The sequence below is a fragment of the Cyclopterus lumpus genome, chromosome 11, assembly GCF_009769545.1.
Source record: "Cyclopterus lumpus isolate fCycLum1 chromosome 11, fCycLum1.pri, whole genome shotgun sequence".
NCBI lineage: Eukaryota > Metazoa > Chordata > Actinopteri > Perciformes > Cyclopteridae > Cyclopterus > Cyclopterus lumpus.
Genome location: NC_046976.1, coordinates 1,091,432 through 1,110,940, shown reverse-complemented (window position 1 = coordinate 1,110,940; position 19,509 = coordinate 1,091,432). Strand labels below are relative to the sequence as shown.

At 42.5% G+C, this 19,509-nt stretch overlaps 1 protein-coding gene, 1 long non-coding RNA gene and 5 other non-coding genes across 8 annotated transcripts; all 7 read left to right on the top strand.

Annotated features, from left to right (window-relative positions):
• The first annotated feature begins 950 nt into the window (after positions 1–950).
• On the top strand, positions 951–6,484 carry LOC117739262. The gene is made up of 10 exons (XR_004610153.1): positions 951–1,026; positions 2,172–2,247; positions 2,899–2,923; positions 3,091–3,132; positions 3,683–3,732; positions 4,639–4,705; positions 5,113–5,169; positions 5,644–5,697; positions 5,996–6,050; positions 6,294–6,484. It is a non-coding gene; the product is annotated as an uncharacterized LOC117739262 (long non-coding RNA).
• Positions 2,957–3,027, top strand: LOC117739911. The gene has a single exon (XR_004610474.1). It is a non-coding gene; the product is annotated as a small nucleolar RNA Z40 (small nucleolar RNA).
• On the top strand, positions 3,168–3,302 carry LOC117739916. Its single transcript, XR_004610478.1, has one exon. It is a non-coding gene; the product is annotated as a small nucleolar RNA SNORA8 (small nucleolar RNA).
• LOC117739921 lies at positions 3,771–3,904 on the top strand. The gene has a single exon (XR_004610484.1). It is a non-coding gene; the product is annotated as a small nucleolar RNA SNORA18 (small nucleolar RNA).
• On the top strand, positions 4,773–4,907 carry LOC117739914. Its single transcript, XR_004610477.1, has one exon. It is a non-coding gene; the product is annotated as a small nucleolar RNA SNORA8 (small nucleolar RNA).
• On the top strand, positions 5,201–5,334 carry LOC117739920. The gene has a single exon (XR_004610482.1). It is a non-coding gene; the product is annotated as a small nucleolar RNA SNORA18 (small nucleolar RNA).
• Positions 6,485–14,083: 7,599 nt separating the features above from the next.
• Positions 14,084–17,161, top strand: txnipa (thioredoxin interacting protein a). Of its 2 annotated transcripts, XM_034545367.1 has the most exons (6): positions 14,092–14,481; positions 14,770–14,845; positions 14,956–15,103; positions 15,188–15,547; positions 15,638–15,931; positions 16,019–17,161. In XM_034545367.1, the coding sequence occupies exons 1-6, from the start codon at positions 14,226–14,228 to the stop codon at positions 16,064–16,066; spliced, it is 1,182 nt and encodes a 393-aa protein (XP_034401258.1). In that variant the 5' UTR covers positions 14,092–14,225; the 3' UTR covers positions 16,067–17,161. The 2 variants fall into 2 exon arrangements, with proteins under 2 accessions (XP_034401256.1, XP_034401258.1); XM_034545365.1 differs by having other exon boundaries at positions 14,084–14,481; positions 14,956–15,547.
• Positions 17,162–19,509: the final 2,348 nt, after the last annotated feature.

Here is a 19,509-nt window from a genome sequence, read left to right as displayed (position 1 = left end):
ATTATCCAAACATGGGCGAAGGCAGAGTACACCCTGGACAGGTCTCCAGTTTATCGCACATATAGAGACAGACAACAATTCATGCTCACATTTACACCTACGGAAAATTTGGAGCTCGCAATATGAACCATGTCTTTGGGCTGTGGGAGGAAGCATATATATGTTGCAAGAATATCTGCTGATAAAGTGGTGAACATGTCATCTGTCTAACCGCAACTAAACTAAAAAAACACACTTTTTTCCTTAGTTTTTAAAAGTGTTGTATAGGTAAAGTGTATTATTATTATTATTAAATAGCAAATAGAGGAAATCTAGTAGACTGCACCACAAAAACATTGATAACAATAATATATATATATATATATATATATATATATATACATATATATATATATATACATATATATATATATATATATATATATATATATATATATATATATATATATATATATATATATATATATATATATATGTATATAAATGTCGATGATAACAACCTGGATTACTAGCTGGGCAAAGCTGAAAGCCAAAAAGGCTCTAGTTTACTGTTTGTTTGTTTGTTTGTTTGTTTGTTTGTTTGTTTGTTTGTTTCTGGCACTTTGATTAATTGTAACCTTGTTTAGGAATATTCACCACGAAACACAACATCGACTGACATAAGGCCGATACTATTACCCCAGGGCTCCAAAAAGAAATATGCCAAGTAAAGCCTGAAACACAGACTGCTTCAGGTTCTCTGAAGTCTTTCAGAGAACCTGAAGCGGTCTGCTTCAGTCATGCTGGAATTAGTTTTTAGAATAGTCCGATAATAGGTGGCAAGCAGGTCAATGTCCAACACATTTTATATTCCCAACAAAACATACGGTGTTAGGATTTCCGAGCTGCCATGAACGCATGGGTGGTTGTCGAAAAGTGGTTTCAACTGACGTAACTCATCCTATAAATAGGTTTGCCTTACGTGGTATGTTCCTCTTACCACGGTTCTCTGAATGGAGTCCGCATCGGAGACTTCACCGCATGCAGGTAAATGTGAATGAATGACTTAATGTTTAATGGACCCGAGTCCACTCAAAGCTTCACGCTATACCTTAAACTGTATGTGGTTGTATTTAGTTAACGTTAGTCGCTTGGAACGTGACGTCCTCAAACTTTGCTCAACACGTTGAACTTAGCTACTTGTTACCAAAAAAGCTAGCTGGCAGCTAGCGTGACGCAGTTAGCGCGACTCTGAAGTAGCCACCGGCTACGTCTCGTACAGACAAGTGCATTTATGGTTTCACTTTAAATGTAACGTTAAACGAACATCCGCCTCAGCACTGTTTGACAAACGGGTAACAGTGTGGTTTAGTGCCAGATGCCCATCCCCGGAGCGGTATGCTGCTCGTGCTCTGCTGCATGTACCGGTTCCTATCAAGGCCCCATTACACGTTTCAACCTACAGGAATGCTTTGCCCCAAATTGAGCAGGATCCAAATCAAATAGACCTGTTAAAATAAAAACCCAAGTAACTTAAAAGACTCATACCAGAATAACCGCAGGGTAATTTCAAATAACGTAAAGTATAAAAGACGTCACTTGTCTTCCTGACATTCTAATTTCCTAAGTACTAGTTCAAACAAGGTACCAACTCCTGACTATAATGGGAAAACTACTTCTGATTTATTATCTTTAATGGTAAGTTCTTGTTAACGATGCTCTACTCCAGTCACGTGGTACATTACCATGCGAGTTCAATGACTCATCCTCTTCCTTCCCTGTCCTGTAGTCACTGTGCTGTATCACCTGTTTAGCCAGTAGTAGCTTTGCTCTATGGAGCTTCTGTATGTTTAGATGTGTCTCATAAGTACGTAATTTAAAAAAAGTCAAATATGACGACTGGAAAATGATTTTGTACCAGGCATCTTTATGAATCTGTTCTAAGGCCACAGTGCAGACCTTGATGGGATTGTCCTGTGCAGTGGGCTTATCTCGGCACCACTGTGGCTATATAATGTCAGGTTTTGCTTTCACCTCTGCACTGTTGGTTGCTGAACTGTGACAATGAGGCCTGGCACATTCGCACACACTATTGGCTGTTTAGGATATATTATTACATTTATATTTAGCAATTCACTAGGTTACAAACCGCTTTACTTGTAGAGATTAAAATACCCCCCCCCCCCCTGCAGGATATGACTTACTGCCACATGTGATGGGGGGACAGAGATGTTATCCTACTGTTTGTGCTGCCCTTCTGGTACTGAGGTAAGTTTTTATTAAGTTCCAACTGTTGTCGGTGTCATGATTGTAAAAATCAACTTATTGATTTGACTTAAGGATACAATTCTATGAATATTAGGGGATGAGTCTTAAGAACAGATTGTTGGTTATATAGCTACTGTCCTTTTATGTTTTCAGTCTTAACAAGAAACTATATGGTTACATAAAGTCTTTATGCACCACACTGTAGGGTAGACTTTAAGTAATATCTAAGGAACTTATTTCACCAGTGAATTAGAAAGGCTATTAACCGATAAAACTACTCAAGATGACGTGAGCGTTATTTACAACAGCTTGGTTTCTCAGGTACACCTGAATGCAGCATGATGTGGAGATTCATACCATCGCAAAAATAAAATGTTAGTATCTCTTCCTGATCACAGCCCCAGAGTAAACCATGGAGAGACATGACATGAAATTGAAACTGTACAAGCATCTTTGTTGGCACAGTATGAGCTCTGGTCCTGTCCGGTGGGCTGTAGCGCTCAAACAGTGCACAGAGCAATTATTTCTCTTGCAACCCACTGCTGCTCACTCTGTAGCAGTGTTACTTATGAGAAGTGACATCTGTTCACTTGTTTTTTACAGTTTGTCGTTGAATGTAAAAACTGTCTCACAGTGCTGTCTCTTTGTCAGGTGCTGTGGACCTCAGACCAGTTTGGTAAGTAGATTTCTAGATAAATCTAGTCTTTACTGGTGTCATGATGATTGGCTATATGTTCAACTGCTCTGAAGTGTGATTGATAGCTGCCTCTCTGAACCACATGTCTTCCTGCTAATGGAAATGCCGACTGGAACACATTATCACCATCCTTCTGCCCCCTGCAGGTTTCCTTACTCCCTGGGGCTTCTGCGCCAATGCAACATCATGTAAGTACAGAGGCCTCACACAAACGCATAAACACAGCACTGTGTGGTATCTGCAGCCAACTGGTTCATCAGCTGGATTGTTCAAAAGTCAGTGCTATACAAACTCAACATCTGGCATTGTTGGTCTCCATACATGGTGTTTGGAGTCCTGGTTGATTGTTGAAACACTTCTTAGAATGCAATGCATGTATTTATTCTTGTCATACAGGACTTTTCAATGGACCCCTAAGCAGTGACCTCCATAATTGTAGTGTTTGACATGTCACTTTTCCTGATTCCAGTACTTGATGCAGTTGTACAGTGCTCTTTTCCTGTCAAATCTGTACTTCATAAGTATGGTAACATGAGGCTGCATTAAGTATTTTAAAAGGTGAAATGAATACACAATATAAAAACATGTTTGCGGAATAGTCCTATGAGTGTAAAAGTGCTTTGAGTGGTTGGAAGACTAGAAATGAGCTATAAAACTACAGGTCCATTTATTTGGAAAATGAACATGTCTCCAAAATCCACCCATGTCTCACTGTCCTGCCTAACTTTGTTTCTTCAGCAGTGAAGGATGGCCTCCTTATCCCAGACCTCAGGGATTTTGTTAAAAAGGTGAGTGATCTGAAAGTTGTTAATGAGACGAGTGGTCCACTGAGGTCTATCCCGACTGACCTTTAACTATAGGGCTGTGTCGTTGGAAATGCCTCGCATAATAAATCTGTAGTTTTGCTTTACCCACATGTTCACTGCCATGAGCTTGCTGGGATATTACTGCAGAACACTTAGCCCAATAGTAACATACCTGCCATTCTGTTGTCTGGCCAATGGTGATGTAGGTATGAATTTTTAAAAATAAAATGTCATTTGGTGATGGAACCTCTTGACAACTTGGTCTTTAGAACCTCCTGATTAACCAAGATTATATCAATTCTTATGTACTGTTAAGCCGTAATATTTTGATAACAGTATGCCATTTTAGTGGACTCGGATACAAGAATTAAATAGTGGGAATTCAAATGGATTTTTGTTTAGATCTCTTTCTGCAACTTTTGAAATTCCAGATCTAGTTCACTAAACACTAATTATTGCAGTTTTTAAGAATTTTGAAACACTCCATTAATTGACTGATTAACCACTTTTGTAATTGTAAGGAATGAGCACCCCCACAATCCTGTAACTAGATTGTTAATTCTTTCTCGTCCATTAGTGAAAGCCAAATCTGTTAAAGAGGAACTGGTGACCCTAATCCGTTAAAGGTCCAAATTACTAGTTGCCCATTTTGGCTTTGTTATCTTTCCAGTTCTTATAGCTGATTTCAGTGATGGTATTACTCAAGGGTTTTCGGCTAAAACAACATATTTCAAATGGTGGCCGATATTTATGGAAATTGCATATTAAATGTACGCCGTAATAACCCACACTGTTTGTTCTGAGATGCACGCTTTAGCTAACATCAAGCAAGTAGGTTGACTGCTTCTGGTTTTTGTGAAGTTCACCAAAAGTTGTCTTTGTCTTTAGTCTGTTGTGATGGCAGACGGCTGTGACTCTGAACTTGAAGCAGGCTGAGACTGAACTTGAAGCAGCAGTAAGTGTATTTATTTTCCTTCTGTGCTTGACCGTATCTGGCCAATGCTTGAGATGTACATAAACATAGCACTGTGTGGTATCTGCAGCCAGTTGGTTCATCAGCTGGATTGTTCAAAAGTCAGTGCTAGACAAACTCAACATCTGGCATTGTTGGTCTCCATACATGGTGTTTGGAGTCCTGGTTGATTGTTGAAACATTCGTAAAATTGTCTTTAAAAATGCATCAGTTGTATGAAATACTCCAAGCAGTCAACTGAACGAGAAACGTGATTTTTTTAATTTATTGTGTAATGTTAAGCATCCAAACGTAGCTACTGATGACTGTCCATGATTGGTTTGTGTCCACATGGCTGATCTTATCAACTGCATGTGCTTTGGTGTCAACACAACTCCTTGTTCCTCCAGGTCTCTGCTGCAGCAGCAAAGCCTAGCGCCCAGACTCCAGAAGATCTAACGACTGAGGTGAGTCCAGGAGCCGAGTTCACCAGTGAAGGCTGAGGTCTATCCCGACCGGCCTTTAACTGTAGGGCCGTGTCGTTGGAAATACCTCGCATAGTAAATCTGTAGTTTTGCTTTACCCACATGTTCACTGCCATGAGCTTGCTGGGATATTACTGCAGAACACTTTATATATGTACATTATTTAATAAAAGTGATCAAATGATAACTGCAGTGAATCAGGAACCTATTCTTTTAGAAATCGGTCCACTTTCTTTTTTTAGACTTTTTATTTATAGATTATATTTTTTTCAAAACAAAGAACGTGACAAAACATTGTCCCCTTTCTAATCGGAAATGCAACTTCTTCTGTACTTTGCTAAAACAGTTTTTGAATTTTTTTTTTTTAATATAAATTAACCATCACAGGTTAAACACCAAATTCTGATTTGATAAATTGAGAATTTTCATATTTACTTGACCAAATTAAATTTTCAGAATTGTGAAGCCATCCTGGAGGCGCGTCATGAGGACCATCACTAGCTTGTCTCTGTAAGTAATGAGTAATGTGCTTTCAGTGTTTGGTCATATACCAAGGCTCTCAGGACTTTCCATTCCTGACTTGCTGTGGAATTGACCAGAAAACAAACCCATCCCACTGGGCTTCTGCAGCAGCTTGCTCAGATGACCTGTTGGGAACATGTTTGGTAAATTGATCAGAAATCTGTCTACTTTCTATCAAACAACCTCGCCTGTGTTATAAATTAACCATTACAGGTTAAAAATAAAATTCTGATTTGATAAATTGAGAATTTTGATGAAAAATGTAACTAAATTAAATAATTTTCAGAATCATGAAGCCATCCTGGGGGGTGTGACATGAGGACCGTCGCTAGCTTGTCTCTGTAAGTAATGAGTAATGTGCTTTCAGTGTTTGGTCATATACCAAGGCTCTCAGGACTTTCCATTTCTGACTTGCTGTGGAATTGACCAGAAAACAAACCCATCCCACTGGGCTTCTGCAGCAGCCTGCTCAGATGACCTGTTGGGAACATGTTGGTCTCATCATTGTGAAGTCAAACTGATTAACTGGTTGTTAGACGGACATCCCTACTGTTGAGCTTAATGTCTGTTCTTTCCCTTGTCAGGTTGGGAGATCTGCTGGTAAGCAGCTGTGAACCCTGATTGGCTGTCACTCGCTTTCAAATAGAACGACCTTCCCTTTGCAAATGACCAATATTTAATAAGGGACGCTGTGTGTGTATACAGTCACATTTTACCGTGTGCTTAGTTTACTGTGTACCTGGTAACTAATAAAATATTGCACTCCATAACTATCCTCCACTTGTCCTGTTTTTATTTTATTTTTGTCTCTGAAAAAATGCAATTTTAATGTCTTTCTGGCAAAACATTTATTGAGCTAACACTTTTATCCAAGATGACCTGTATGTTAAGCCTCCCATATGACCAAAGAATCTTGTACCGAAAAACTTTTTAGGGTTGAATGTCTCCTGATGTGGTGCTTGAATGAGTGTTGTTGCACAATATTTGCATGGAAGGTGGTCATGGTCGGATACAAGCGGCCGAAATGATCTTCCTCCGTAGGGTGGCCGGGCTCAGCCTTAGAGATAGGGTAAGGAGCTCGGACATCAGGGGGGAGCTCGGAGTCGAGTCGCTGCTCCTTCGTGTCCAAAGGAGTCAGCTGAGGTGGTTCGGGCATCTAGTCAGGATGCCTCCTGGACGCCTCCCATTAGAGGTTTTCCGGGCACGTCCAACTGGTAGGAGGCCCCGGGGAAGACCGAGGACACGCTGGAGGGATTATATCTCCCGGCTGGCCTTGGAACGCCTCGGGATCCCCCAGAATGAGCTGGAAAGTGCTGCGGGTGAGAGGGAAGCCTGGGTCGGCCTGCTGAACCTGCTGCCACCGCGACCCGACCCCGGATAAGAGGTCATAATGGATGGGTGGTCATGGCAGGTCAGCTGGTCATCCACAGGCCTTGCTCCTAAATGGAAGTGTTGGTATTTACAACATCTGAAGCAGTGGGAGGCATTATTTCTGGACCCTAATACTGCAGAGACCTTTCCCTGATTACTATGACTCACTTATTGGATTAGTCATAACCATTTTGCTACAAGATCATAACTTGGAATTAATCAAACATTTTTCAAGTGTTTTGAATTGATCTTGACCCATGATGCATTCAAACGCTCTTTCTGCCTAAAGTGACCCGTGAAAGGGTGCTGTCCCACCACAGGTCCAAGTGTAGCAGCATTATACCTCCACTAGTGAGCAGTATATGAACACTGGCTGGCCCTGTTGACATGTTCAGGTTCATTCAGTCCTGACGCACAGCACTCAAATGGTTCAGCCTCTAAACAAAAGTTGGTAATGAGCTTCAAGACTCCTCTGGATGAGAAGCTAGTCGCATATTAAGATCTGTGTATCTGAGCACAAAGCAATTTTATTCAGAGTGGTTTTATCCCAACTTCCCACAAATCACAGTACACCTGATCGCTGCCGGGTTTTTAACTCCATGTCTGCTAGCACGAACGAGTGTTTTACTGCTTTAACTTCTTTTAATCCACATTCTGGTACGGAGGAGCTGGTCTCTTTTTAATCACACCTGTCAGACTGTCCTGGACTCTGTTGCCCCCTACAAGGTCAACAAGTTAAACAGAACACCACAGCCCTGGATAAATGAATCCACCAAAGAACTTAGACTGTAGGGGAAAGAAACTGCTCTACACGTATTTTATGATATTTGGAAAGAGGCAATGAATAACTATCAAACTATCACAGTCTAGACTCCTTCAAACCCCAGTCTTATTCAAGGTCATAGGTACGGTCATAAACCCCTCCACCTGTCATTTTATTGATGCCTCACAAGAGATGTGTGAAGTTTTTTAATTATTTTAATAAGGTAAATGAAATAAGACAAATTATCCCCCCAACCTGCGTTTTACATGCCAGTAGGGACATTCAAAACTATTTTAGTCATTTTCAGCCTGTATCATTGCCCTTTTTATCCCAACTTATATCACACATGAAATCAGCCACACGCAGTCTTAATTTTATTACTACTAAATTTCTCAGAGGTTATTGGCACTGTAGGGCCCAGTATTTTATTAATTATAAATAGCTCCTTAGCAAGTGGTACTTTCCCATCGATTTTTAAACATGCAATGGTACAACCTCTTTTAAAGAAACCTAAGCTTGATCCTTCTGTTGTTTCCAATTTTAGGCCAATTTCAAAACTTCCATTTTAATCAAAAGTTTTAGAAAAAGTGGTTTCAACACAACTCCTAGAGTTTATGAATCATAATAATATATTTGAGAAATTTTCAGTCAGGTTTTAGAGCACTTCATAACTACTATACTTCAGAGCACAGAAACTGCCCTCCTCAAGGTAACTAATGACCTCCTTTTAGCAGCAGACGGAGGAGAGTGCCGTTTTAATTCTTTTAGATCTTAGTGCAGCTTTTGATACTGTAGATCACGCCATTTTAATCGATCGCCTCAAAGTCTGGGTTGGCATCAATGACACTGCACTTGGCTGGTTTTATTCTTACCTTTTAGAAAGATCGTACTCGGTCACCATAGGTAATCACTCGTCTTCCACGACTCACATTACCTGTGGTGTACCACAAGGTTCAATTTTAGGTCCACTTTTATTTTCTATCTACATGCTTCCACTCGGCCAAATCCTCCAGCGACACAACGTATCTTTTCATTGCTATGCAGACGACACACAGATATACCTTCCACTGAGACCTGGTGACCCAGAGAGCCTGGCTGCTGTCTTAGATTGTCTCTCTGACGTTAACTGCTGGATGGCACAACATTTCCTTCAGCTCAATAACTCCAAATCGGAAGTCATATTATTCAGTTCCCCAAACAATAACACCAGTCTCATCAAGAGTCAACTTGGTCCCCTGGCTGCTTATTTAAAACCTGTTGCCAGAAATTTGGGTGTAATGTTTGACTCTCAATTAAATTTTGAATCACAGATCAAAACCATTGTCCAGTCCTGCTTCTTTCAATTAAGAATAATTTCAAAAATCAAACCCATACTGTCACGCTCAGATCTGGAAAAAGTCATTCATGCACTCATTTTCTCTCGACTCGACTACTGTAACTCCCTCCTTTCCGGCATAAAAAATCCTTCTCCCGCCTCCAACTAGTCCAGAATGCAGCAGCTCGGCTTCTGACTGGTTCTAACAGACGGCATCACATGACTCCATTTCCTGGCCTCTAACAGACGGCATCACATGACTCCAGTCCTGGCCTCTAACAGACGGCATCACATGACTCCAGTCCTGGCCTCTAACAGACGGCATCACATGACTCCATTTCCTGGCCTCTAACAGACAGCATCACATGACTCCATTTCCTGGCCTCTAACAGACGGCATCACATGACTCCAGTCCTGGCCTCTCTCCACTGGCTCCCTGTTCGTTTGTGAACTGATTTTAAGATTTTGCTGCTCACTTTTAAAGCACGCCTGGGTCTGGCCCCAAGCTACATCATTGAAATGTTGGCCCCATATGAGCCAGCTCGCAGCCTTAGATCCTCCGGTGGGGCCTTTTAAGGCCCCCTTCAAGGCCCTTCAAGGCCCTTCAAGGCCCTTCAAGGCCCTTCTGGCCGTTCCAAAGTCAAGGCTTAAATCAAAGGGTGACCGTGCTTTTGCCATCAGAGCCCCTCGACTTTGGAACGACCTACCTGAGGGGATAAGACTAGCAGAATCAGTAACTTCTTTTAAATCACTTCTTAAAACCCATTTTTATAGAACTGCTTTTAAGTGATGTTGTCCTTTTATGCAGTTCTTTGGTTCCCCTATTTTAGTTTGTCTGTTGTGCTTTATTTTGTATTTGTATTTTTCTATTCCATTATTGTGTTCATTGCCTCCTGTAGTTCTGAAATGTTTACTTGTATTGATGTTATGTTTTGCCTTGCTTCTATGTAGAGCACTTTGTAAACCCTGTTTTTAAAGGTGCTATATAAATATATAAAGTTATTATATTGATTTTGGCCAGTTCTTCCACTTCAACTCTTGAAGCTTTCGTGGGTGTCTTGTGTGTACTCTGATCTGTTCGTTCCATAGATTTTCTATTTGATTCAACCTTATTGTTGCAAAACATACTGAAGGCATTAGTTACAGAATGATTTTTTTTTGAAAGAACATCATTTCACTATAAACCGGCCACGACCAGATGCTCCTCTCGTGAAAATAATGATCAGAAAGTTGTCCAAGAGCCTCGGACCACTTGTGGAAAGCTTCAGAAAGACCTTGAATTATTAGCATGTCCAATTGTTTAAAAGAAAAGCAGAAGTAATGCAGGCTGTGGCCTGTGTGCACGCTCCCCACCAAGACTCCTGCTGAAGAAGACGCTTGTTTAAAGACGACCCTGTGGAAGAATGTCGTCTGGTCAGAGGAGACCATAACTGAACTCTGGATGTGGCAAACTCATAGTGCCGTAATAAAATCAAAAGGTATTACTTTAAGAGTGTGCATATTTATGCAATCAGTTTATTGTACGTTTTTTATTCTTTCCCCCTAAAAGCTTTCAGTTTGTTTTTCAATTGAATTGTTCACGTTTAGGTCCCATTAAAGGTGGAAAAGATTCGGACATGATTTATCTTTGTCTCATTTATGTACATCACAAATAACTTGCTTGTGTGCATGTGGGACGCTTATGACTATCCCTAAATCCAGTTTGAGATGTAATTACAGATGTATAACCCCCCCAGCCCTGCTGCCTCCTGGAAAGAGACACACACGTATCAGCTGTCACAGCTTCTCTCCTCTGGCCAGAAAGAAGCCTCCACCGTCATATCATATATGATATAGTTTTAATGTGTTTTCGTGTGTAGCAAATTGGAACTACAAATCTTAATTTTGTTGTGTCTCTTGTACAATGACAATAAAATAACCTTGTAATTATGCCAGAAGCAAACATGCTCTGCTCTGCAAACTGTACGGCGTGTCCACGGCAGACTTACGCTCTGCAACAAGACACTTTTCACAGCGACGTCTCTTCCTCTGTTAACACTGTGCACGTGTGTTTGCTGAGCCGTCATGCACAACAATGCTGACGATGTTTTAGACGGGTAGTCAATACTGAAGTCCAGACATCTGCAGCTGTCATCTAGGATGTGTGACGAGCCAAGTGTTGTTCTCATTCATATCACAAAACTGAATGACTGATATCTGTCATTTTGACTAGTCAGAAGGACGTAACCTCTCAGTTGAATTCTGGATCGTCAAGCTTGGCCATTAAATGTTCAACCATAAGTGGAAAGACCAGTTATTTGCTAGCTGAATGAGTGTGGCATGATGGGAACAACATTTCTGTTTGGGTTTCAGTCAAAGTTGAAGCAGCACACATTGTCCCACATTGTAGAGCACATTTCAACAACAAGGATTCAAAGTGCTTCACAGAAAACCATTAAAAGCATCAACACATAATGCAAAAGAAAACAAGATTTTAAAACAATTAAGAACATTCATTAAAATATTTAAAACAGTCAAAAAGCAAGAAATAGAATAAAAGTTGCAGTGCAGTTAATTAAACACAAGTCCAATGTTTGGGCCCCCAAAGCTACCGATGTTTCCTCCTTTCTATTCCTCCTTTAAGTAAGACATCTAAAACACACACACAATAAAGAATGTCACACATGACAAGCAGTTTGTAAAGGGCGACCGGATCAGTGGAGAGCAGGGTCGTCCTCCAGAGGATCGGCAGTTTGATCCCCGGCTCCGCATGTGTCCTTGTGCAAGACACTTGACCCCCGTAGCTGTTCCTACGGTGTATGAATATTAGATAGTATCATAAACGTAACAACATACAAAGATGATTTTGAACATTTCAAATCCTTTTAAATATGCATATATTCGGGTATGGCTGTTTTCCATCACCTTTTACTTGTGTCTTTGTATATTTATAGTTGTTCAACTAAATTTCCAACAATATGAATTTGAACTTAATACACAAAAAATATGAACTTAATACACAAGTTCTTGCTTGACATGCTCATTAATTAATTAAGGAGGGCAGGGAAAATTCATCCCCAAAACTTGAAGTATTTGGGTGGAGTATTTCTTTCAAAGTGTAACGGTGTAATGACTTCTAACACAAGTAGGTGAAGGTTCACAGAAGGGAACAATGTGATCTCATCAGATCAAAAACAGCTTCTAGACCAAGCCTCCAGCAACAACACTGGGCGGGTCAGGTCACATGACACCATACGCCCACATTACAAGGGAAAACACTGTCAACTAGAAAGTACATGTCCTGAGTGAGTCTTATAAACATGCAGTCTTACTTTAGGGTAATTGGTGAGCCAGAGTGGGCCGTCCAGGGAATGCTCTTCTCAGTAGTCTCGATCAGGATCTTTCCCTGAAATGAATGAGGCTCCATGTTAGATCGTAGCTTCAGTGAACCATCAGAGCTTTATTAATGAAACAGAACTTCAAAACAGTTGGCATTTGTTCTGCTGTAATCTCGTGTACAAGGGGTGGACAAAACACGCTTGTCCTTTGTGAAACTTAAAGGTATAATAAGTCGTCTCATTGTCCGCCGCGCCCCCCAATGTCCGGTATACAGCAAAAGAAAGAAGAAAAAGGGAAATGGCAATGGTTTGCAGATACACACATGTCATACCTTTGAAATGATCAGCTCACACGTGATGCAGCATATATTCACATAAAGCTAGCACCTTAAATGAGTGCTATCTACGTGGTTGTATACTGTATGTGATGTATATGCATATCTTTTTTGCGATTAAAACATACATATTTAGTTCACTCTATTTATTTCAAAGAAGTGCTGCTATGTCCGTATTAACAGAGTTAACAACAACATTCTGCAGTGAGGACAGATTTCATCTGCCTGGCCCTGATGGCTGTGTGGAAGACCAACCATATCATGCCAGCTGTTATTGTGCTTCAGCAGTGCATATTCCCAGAGAAGCATTCTAGGAATTTAGCACAAACAGAAGCAGTGAGCCTGGAGCTCTTTGGGCTCCCAGAGTTCACGTTTCTGCCTCTGGAGGTGGAGCCAGAAGCTCCACAACATGTCAGTAAAGGGAGTTTAAGATTGTTTCATCAAGGTCAGGAATCAACTGTCCAGCTTTTGTCTTTTAACCAAACTTCACAGTTTTAATCTTAACCAAACAGATATGGATGGACTATATCGCATACTCATTAGTTCTCTTGTGTGGACATTGGGAGTGCCCAAATGAAAAACTTTGTGAAGCATTTCCAGGACCAATGGCTGCATATGAACCCAACTCAATCCTCTGGAATAAGCTTGGCAAAGTGTTAATTGTTACAGACTCTCAATATCTGGGATAACATGTAGCCCATAATAAATCATGTGTAAAATGTGTGTAGCCCTAAACAAATGCATTATCTTGCTATTGTATTCCTAATATTCCTATTGTTTCTAAAAACCCTTTCTCCCTTATGCTCCTGTCATCTCGCTCCAGTCACATCTTTAATAAAGCCATCAAAACGGCCACATTCTTGTTTATGATTTAGTGTATTACATTCATACTTAAAACATGTCCCTTCATGTCCCTACATATGAATGTTTATGTATGTTTATGTATGTTATCCGGGGCTATTGTTGCTATGTATTCTTAGTATGGTTTCGTGTATGTTGGTGAACACTTCCATTAACGGCTCGTTCATCAGACATGATGACTAACTGCTGCTCTCAGGTCTGTTTTCTACAAATGGACTTCTCCCTGCGTCTGCCTCACACTTCCTGTGCACACATCTGCTGAGCACGCTCTGCTTTCTCGCGGCCACGCGGTGTCCACGCGTCGGATTCGGGCGCTCATTGGCTGGAGCCGACAAAAACAAAGGTTTTCCACCAATGGGAGCGGTGTGCACGCGCTGAGACACGCTGTTCACGCTGGCCACTCACGTCCCGAGCGAGCTCGGTCCCTTAAAACCAGCAGCGCTCCCTTTGTTTACAGCAGTAAAGTGGAGGCTGTTGCTTCCTACGTCGACGGGATCGAACAGCTACACGGCTCGCTTCTTACCTCTGTGTCGGATATCCCCGAACACGCAGTCATGGTGGCTATGGCGAAGAGAGTGAAATGCTTCCAAATTATCTTTTCGGACCCGAGCAAGACTTTTTACTGCGGCGGGGAGAAGATGTCTGGCCGCATAGAAGTGGAAGTGAACGAGGTGACGCGTGTGTCCGCTCTCAGGGTTCTGGGTCTGGGCTGCGCCAAGGTGGAGTACGCTAAGGGCAAGCAGCGGTGCCGACAGGAGGCCGAGTATCTTCGATATGAAGAGGTACTGCTCCTGGACGACCACCCCACAGGTACGGTCCCCTTGTCCCCTTGTCCCCTTGTCCCCTTGTCCCCTTGTCCCCTTGTCCCCCTGACCCCCTGACCCTGCTGTCCAACGTTGTTCTATTCTGTCTCATACTGTTAGTAGTTGTTTCATAATGCATTAACATGCTACATGATGCATGTTAATGCATTATGAAACAACTACCAACAGTATGTGTCGTGGTCTCCTGTTGAACAGCTGCTGGTGTCACCCAGCCACGAGAGGCAGCAGTCAGTCTCGAACACCTATTTGATCTTGTGCAATCTTTCCTCTCCAGACTCTGATGGATCAGTCGTCTTGAGGCCCGGCAACAAATATCAGTACATGTTTGGATTTGAGCTCCCCCAGCAAGGGTAAGACAGTGTTCCTTACTCTAAACAAGATTACGCCATTGTTGGATGTTGTTGTGTTGTACTTTGCAGAATAGTTTTAGCTTTAATTTGCTCCACACGTGTGTTCACAGGCAGCTTGTGTCGTCATACAAGGGGAAGTTTGGTTTTGTCCAGTACTATGTGAAGGCCCTGATGGAGAGGCCACACCAGCCCACTCTGGAGTGTAAGAAGTCCTTTGAGGTGGAAGAGCCCCTGGACGTCAATACCCCAGACCTGCTGGTGAGTTCACTGACACCGCGATTATATCGTTACGATAAAGAGTCTCCACATGAGGTCGAGTCTCACCTTTCTGTGTCTCCTCAGACTCCCACAGGTGGCGTGAAGGAGAAGAAAGTCACTTGCATGTTCATCCCTGATGGCCAGGTGTCACTGAATGTAAAAATTGACCGCCGCGGCTTCTGTGAAGGTGAAGACATCTGCATCAATGCCAAGTTTGAGAACACGTGCTCCCGCATTGTGGTGCCCAAGGCCGCCATCATCGCCAAACACACCTACCAGGCCAACGGCCGCACCAAGGTCTTCCGCCAGAAGCTGTCTTCGGTGCGGGGCAACCACATCATCTCCGGCATGTGTGACGCCTGGCAGGGAAAGACCATCAGGGTCCCAAAGATAAAACCATCTATGCTGGGCTGCAACATAATCCGCGTGGAATATGCTCTCATGGTGAGCTTTCAGCTGCTGCATGTAGCCGCAGAATTTGTGGTTGTTGCATTTTGAGAGTTGAAAGTCAATGTTATATGATCCTTTTGCTAGATTTACATCCACATCCCTGGTAGTGAGAAGCTGATCCTGGAGCTGCCTCTGGTCATTGGTACTACTGGTCTGGGCAGCCGCAGCAACAGTGTGAGCAGCCAGGACAGCAACGCGTCCCAGAGCTGGGTGTCCCTCAGGATGCCCTCTGAGCCTCCCAGCTACTCAGACATCACCCGCGACTGCCGCCTGGACCAGCCCCTCACGCCGCTCCTGGATGACTTCGACGGTGACGACAGCCCCATCTTCATGAACACCCCAGCCTTCCAGTACCCACCACTTCCGGCATACACAGAGGTAGGTGTCCCGACCAGGTTGTGAGCATAACCCTCTGTCAAACTGATAAGAAAGGGCCTATCTAATATAACAACCATTCTTTTCCAGGCAGAGGAGGAGTACAATGGCAACGCTCGCATGTTGCCGGTCTGCTGAAGTTCAGCAGGGACTCAGAACTATGGTCCAGCTCTCAGGGACCGTTTATCTTAAGCACTTAAAAAGGAGCAGAAGGTCCAAACTCCACAGGAGTTGTGATGGATGGAGAAGTAAAGCCAGGACTCTGGAAAGAGGCTCGCCTGCCCTGTCAGCCGTCTTGACCCCAGCGCTTCATCACCTACGCTGATCTTGGATCTTCCGCCTGGTGCTCTTCAGGTTGGGGACCTGGAGGTCCTGCCACATAGGCTGTGGTGCGCTACATTTCTGAACAAGCTGTCCCTTTTTCAAATACTCAAAACTTTCAGGGTTTCACTTCCCAGCCACTTTATGACTTTGTCTCGGGGGCCAAGCATTGTGTCAACCCCCCAGCCTGCTGCGACATCTTTGCATTTTGTGGGTTTGTCTTTTCCTCATGATGCGTTGACATTCCTGTCAACAACTGTATTTTTAAGGGATTTCACTCCACTCAAAGGGGTTTCAATCAACCGTTTTTTAAAAAGTCGAGTCAGTTTGTGTCGTTGTAAAGAATTTGTCAGGAATATTGTAGCCTTTGAGAATACAGCATGTTAAATAATCTTCCTTGGCTGCTAATAGAACTTAATGCAGCATTTATATTTTCTTATGTACCGGTGTTTGAAAAAAAAGTTTCTTATTCCTGTATTTTATGCACTTTTTGATTGATACATTTTGCTCTTCTACTGCCTACAAGACTTCCATGTTTTTTTTGTTTGATCAATGTTTGTGATGTGGAGAGTGGATTTTCTGTTGGTAAAACTAAACTTTTTGGAACCTCACCCTGATCTCCAAATCCCAGCTTGGGGGTTGGCTGAAAAGTGCCAACCATGATCCATACAACATGCATGCTCCAACATTGTGGGAGGCACCTTAAGTGAGCATAACCATTGGATCTTATAAACAGTTGTCCAACACAACAATAAACCACGAGATCTCCACTCGGGTGGTTTCCCAACTCCACTGTTAAAGACTGATTATGAGAAAGTATGTTTGCAAAGGATTCTTGATACTTATAAGGAGTATTTTTTTTTGTATAAAACCCTATGGGTTTGTTTTTTATTAAAGACATTTTGAAAAATATATCAAGTGTGTCTGCTCTTTACTGTGAAACTAATCTGGTCAGCTTATTAAGGTTCTGGTTCAGCACTCCGACTGGCTCAGTGGAGAGCAGGGTGAGCAGGGTGGTCCTTTCATCAAGATGGGCGATTCAATCCCTGGCTCCATTACGCCATGTTGATGTGTCCTTGGGCAAGACACTACAACCCACATTGCTTTGTAGCTGAACCTACTGTGTGCTGGAAATGAATCACTCTGCTACACAGTAGGACTTTTTATTAAATGACTCGCTCCATTGCTGAACAATTACAATCTCTTATTATGGTTTCACATTCAAGAGTCTTCTTTGACCAGCTCGTCTAATTCTGTTTTTTTCTAATTAAGAAAATATTAAAAACCAGCTCCGTTTTACCTGTCGAGAACTTGGAGATGGTGATTCGCGCATACACCCCCCCATTGTTGATGCACCTGCCTACCAATTGTGACTTTCAGAATGATTTGATGAATTCCCTTGCTGCACACACACAGGACCGATGGACATGCCAGTGATACGATGTACGAGTGGATGCATACTGCAGAATAGTTCCAGCCAGTGTTCCTGCTGTGGGGCGTGCAGTCAGAGGACTGCATGATTCATTTTGCTTTTCAAAGTATGTTCTCTGCCCTGTGCTGCTGACGTCCGCTAACTGCTGAGAGCCACAGATAAGGAAACTGTTTATCCGTGAGTCACTGTGAGGGGGCTGTTGCTGCAGGCCTCTGGTGTTGTTAGGCTGGCGTGCTGCTCACAGCCCAAGAATGGGCATGAGGAAAGTTACTGTGGATATTTATGGCAGTTTATGAGGAAAGTTCTTATGGACGTTAATAGTATTTTATCAGGAAAGTTAGGATGGATATTCATGTTAGTTTACAAGCAAAGCTAGTGTAACAGGCTGTTTCATGTGTTTTGGTATTGGAGATGATATGTCCCTTCAGGGTTGCCGTAGAGAGAGAAAAAAAGTAACTGGGGGGGAACAAATAAATAAAGAGTGAAGCCGTGTGCTGAACGACATGTCTGATCTCCGACTCCGTTGTTAACATGTTATAAGTGCATCTCACACACGAACCCACAACGCTTGGTTACACTAGTATGGATATTCATGGTAGTTTATCAGGAAAGTTAGTAAGACAAAATATACATATACGTACTGATTAGATTCTAAGAATACAAAATTATCAGTATTTTTATTTAATCAACATACAGTAGGTGCAATAACCATAACAGGCTCTAACCTTGTTTTATCCCAATGAAGCAAAACATTTCCAACAGTCTGATAGCATCGCTCCCCCCTCTAACTAACGGTACCCAAGAATGCAAAAGTATAGTTTTCCTGACTGAACTTACGCTAGAAATAAATTTATAAAACAATGACTTACATATAAGATACATAACATAACACATTAAAACAGGATTGTTGTGAAACTCAAAATGTTAACTGTACTGGTCAAGATAATCAGATAATTAGTAACATTTACAGTAAATGTGAAAATGTGCCGGACAATCAGGAAGTGTCTACTTGAATATGTGCAGGCCCCAGAGTATATAAGTTAGCACACGCTGCTACTAAGTTCTTAGACCCTCTTCTGCAGGCACCGTAGCAGTGGCAGGGCCCCTTGGTAGAGGCCTCTGCTTGTGCTTAAAGAACTACGGTCACAATATTGTAACAATGCTTTCTGTGTAGTCCAGGTGTCGGGAAGATCCGTTGTCCTGGTTGGCCGGCTAGGCTTCCAGTGGCCGAATCCATGCTCGGGATTGGAGGAGAGCCACACAGTCCCATAGAGTGCAGAGCCTTTGTGAGTGTTTCTGCTTTTATTTGACAGTGTAGAGAAATGGGAAGAGAGAAAAGGTTATGCCAGCGCTGCAAGTGGGTCTGGGGTTGGCTTCCTGGGCTGAGCTGTCCTTCTGTGTGGAGTTTGCATATTCTCCACGTGGCTCCCACAGTCCAAAGACATGCAGCTTTGGTGAATTGAGACTCTAAATGGAGTGTGGCTGGTTGTCTGTCTCTATGTGTTGGCTCTGCGTTCAGGGTGTACTCCGCCTTCGCCCAATGTCACTAGAGCCGAGCCCCACCGCGACCCTGAACAGGATAAGCAGTTACAGATAATGGGTGGATGGATGGAGAAGGGTATGCCGCGCAACAAAGGTCCCTATAGGCTACAGTCGAATCATGGACCATATGGTAAATTGGCATTCACGGTAACCACTCGGCTAGGAAGACGATCTACAAAAGAATTTCAGAAATCCAGTTATGGCCTTTGGTTTTGGTGTGCCACCCCATCACAAAATCCGTGGGGCACCACTAGCCTTTTGTGGAAATCATACTGGAATGTTTCTT

Excerpts from the sequence above, each read along its gene's own strand:
- txnipa (XM_034545365.1), top strand. The coding sequence starts at position 14,226 with ATGGTGGCTATGGCGAAGAGAGTGAAATGCTTCCAAATTATCTTTTCG. Across the intron at positions 14,846-14,955 it reads TTTGAGCTCCCCCAGCAAGG|GCAGCTTGTGTCGTCATACA; the intron begins GTAAGACAGTGT and ends GTGTGTTCACAG. Across the intron at positions 15,932-16,018 it reads CACTTCCGGCATACACAGAG|GCAGAGGAGGAGTACAATGG; the intron begins GTAGGTGTCCCG and ends ATTCTTTTCCAG.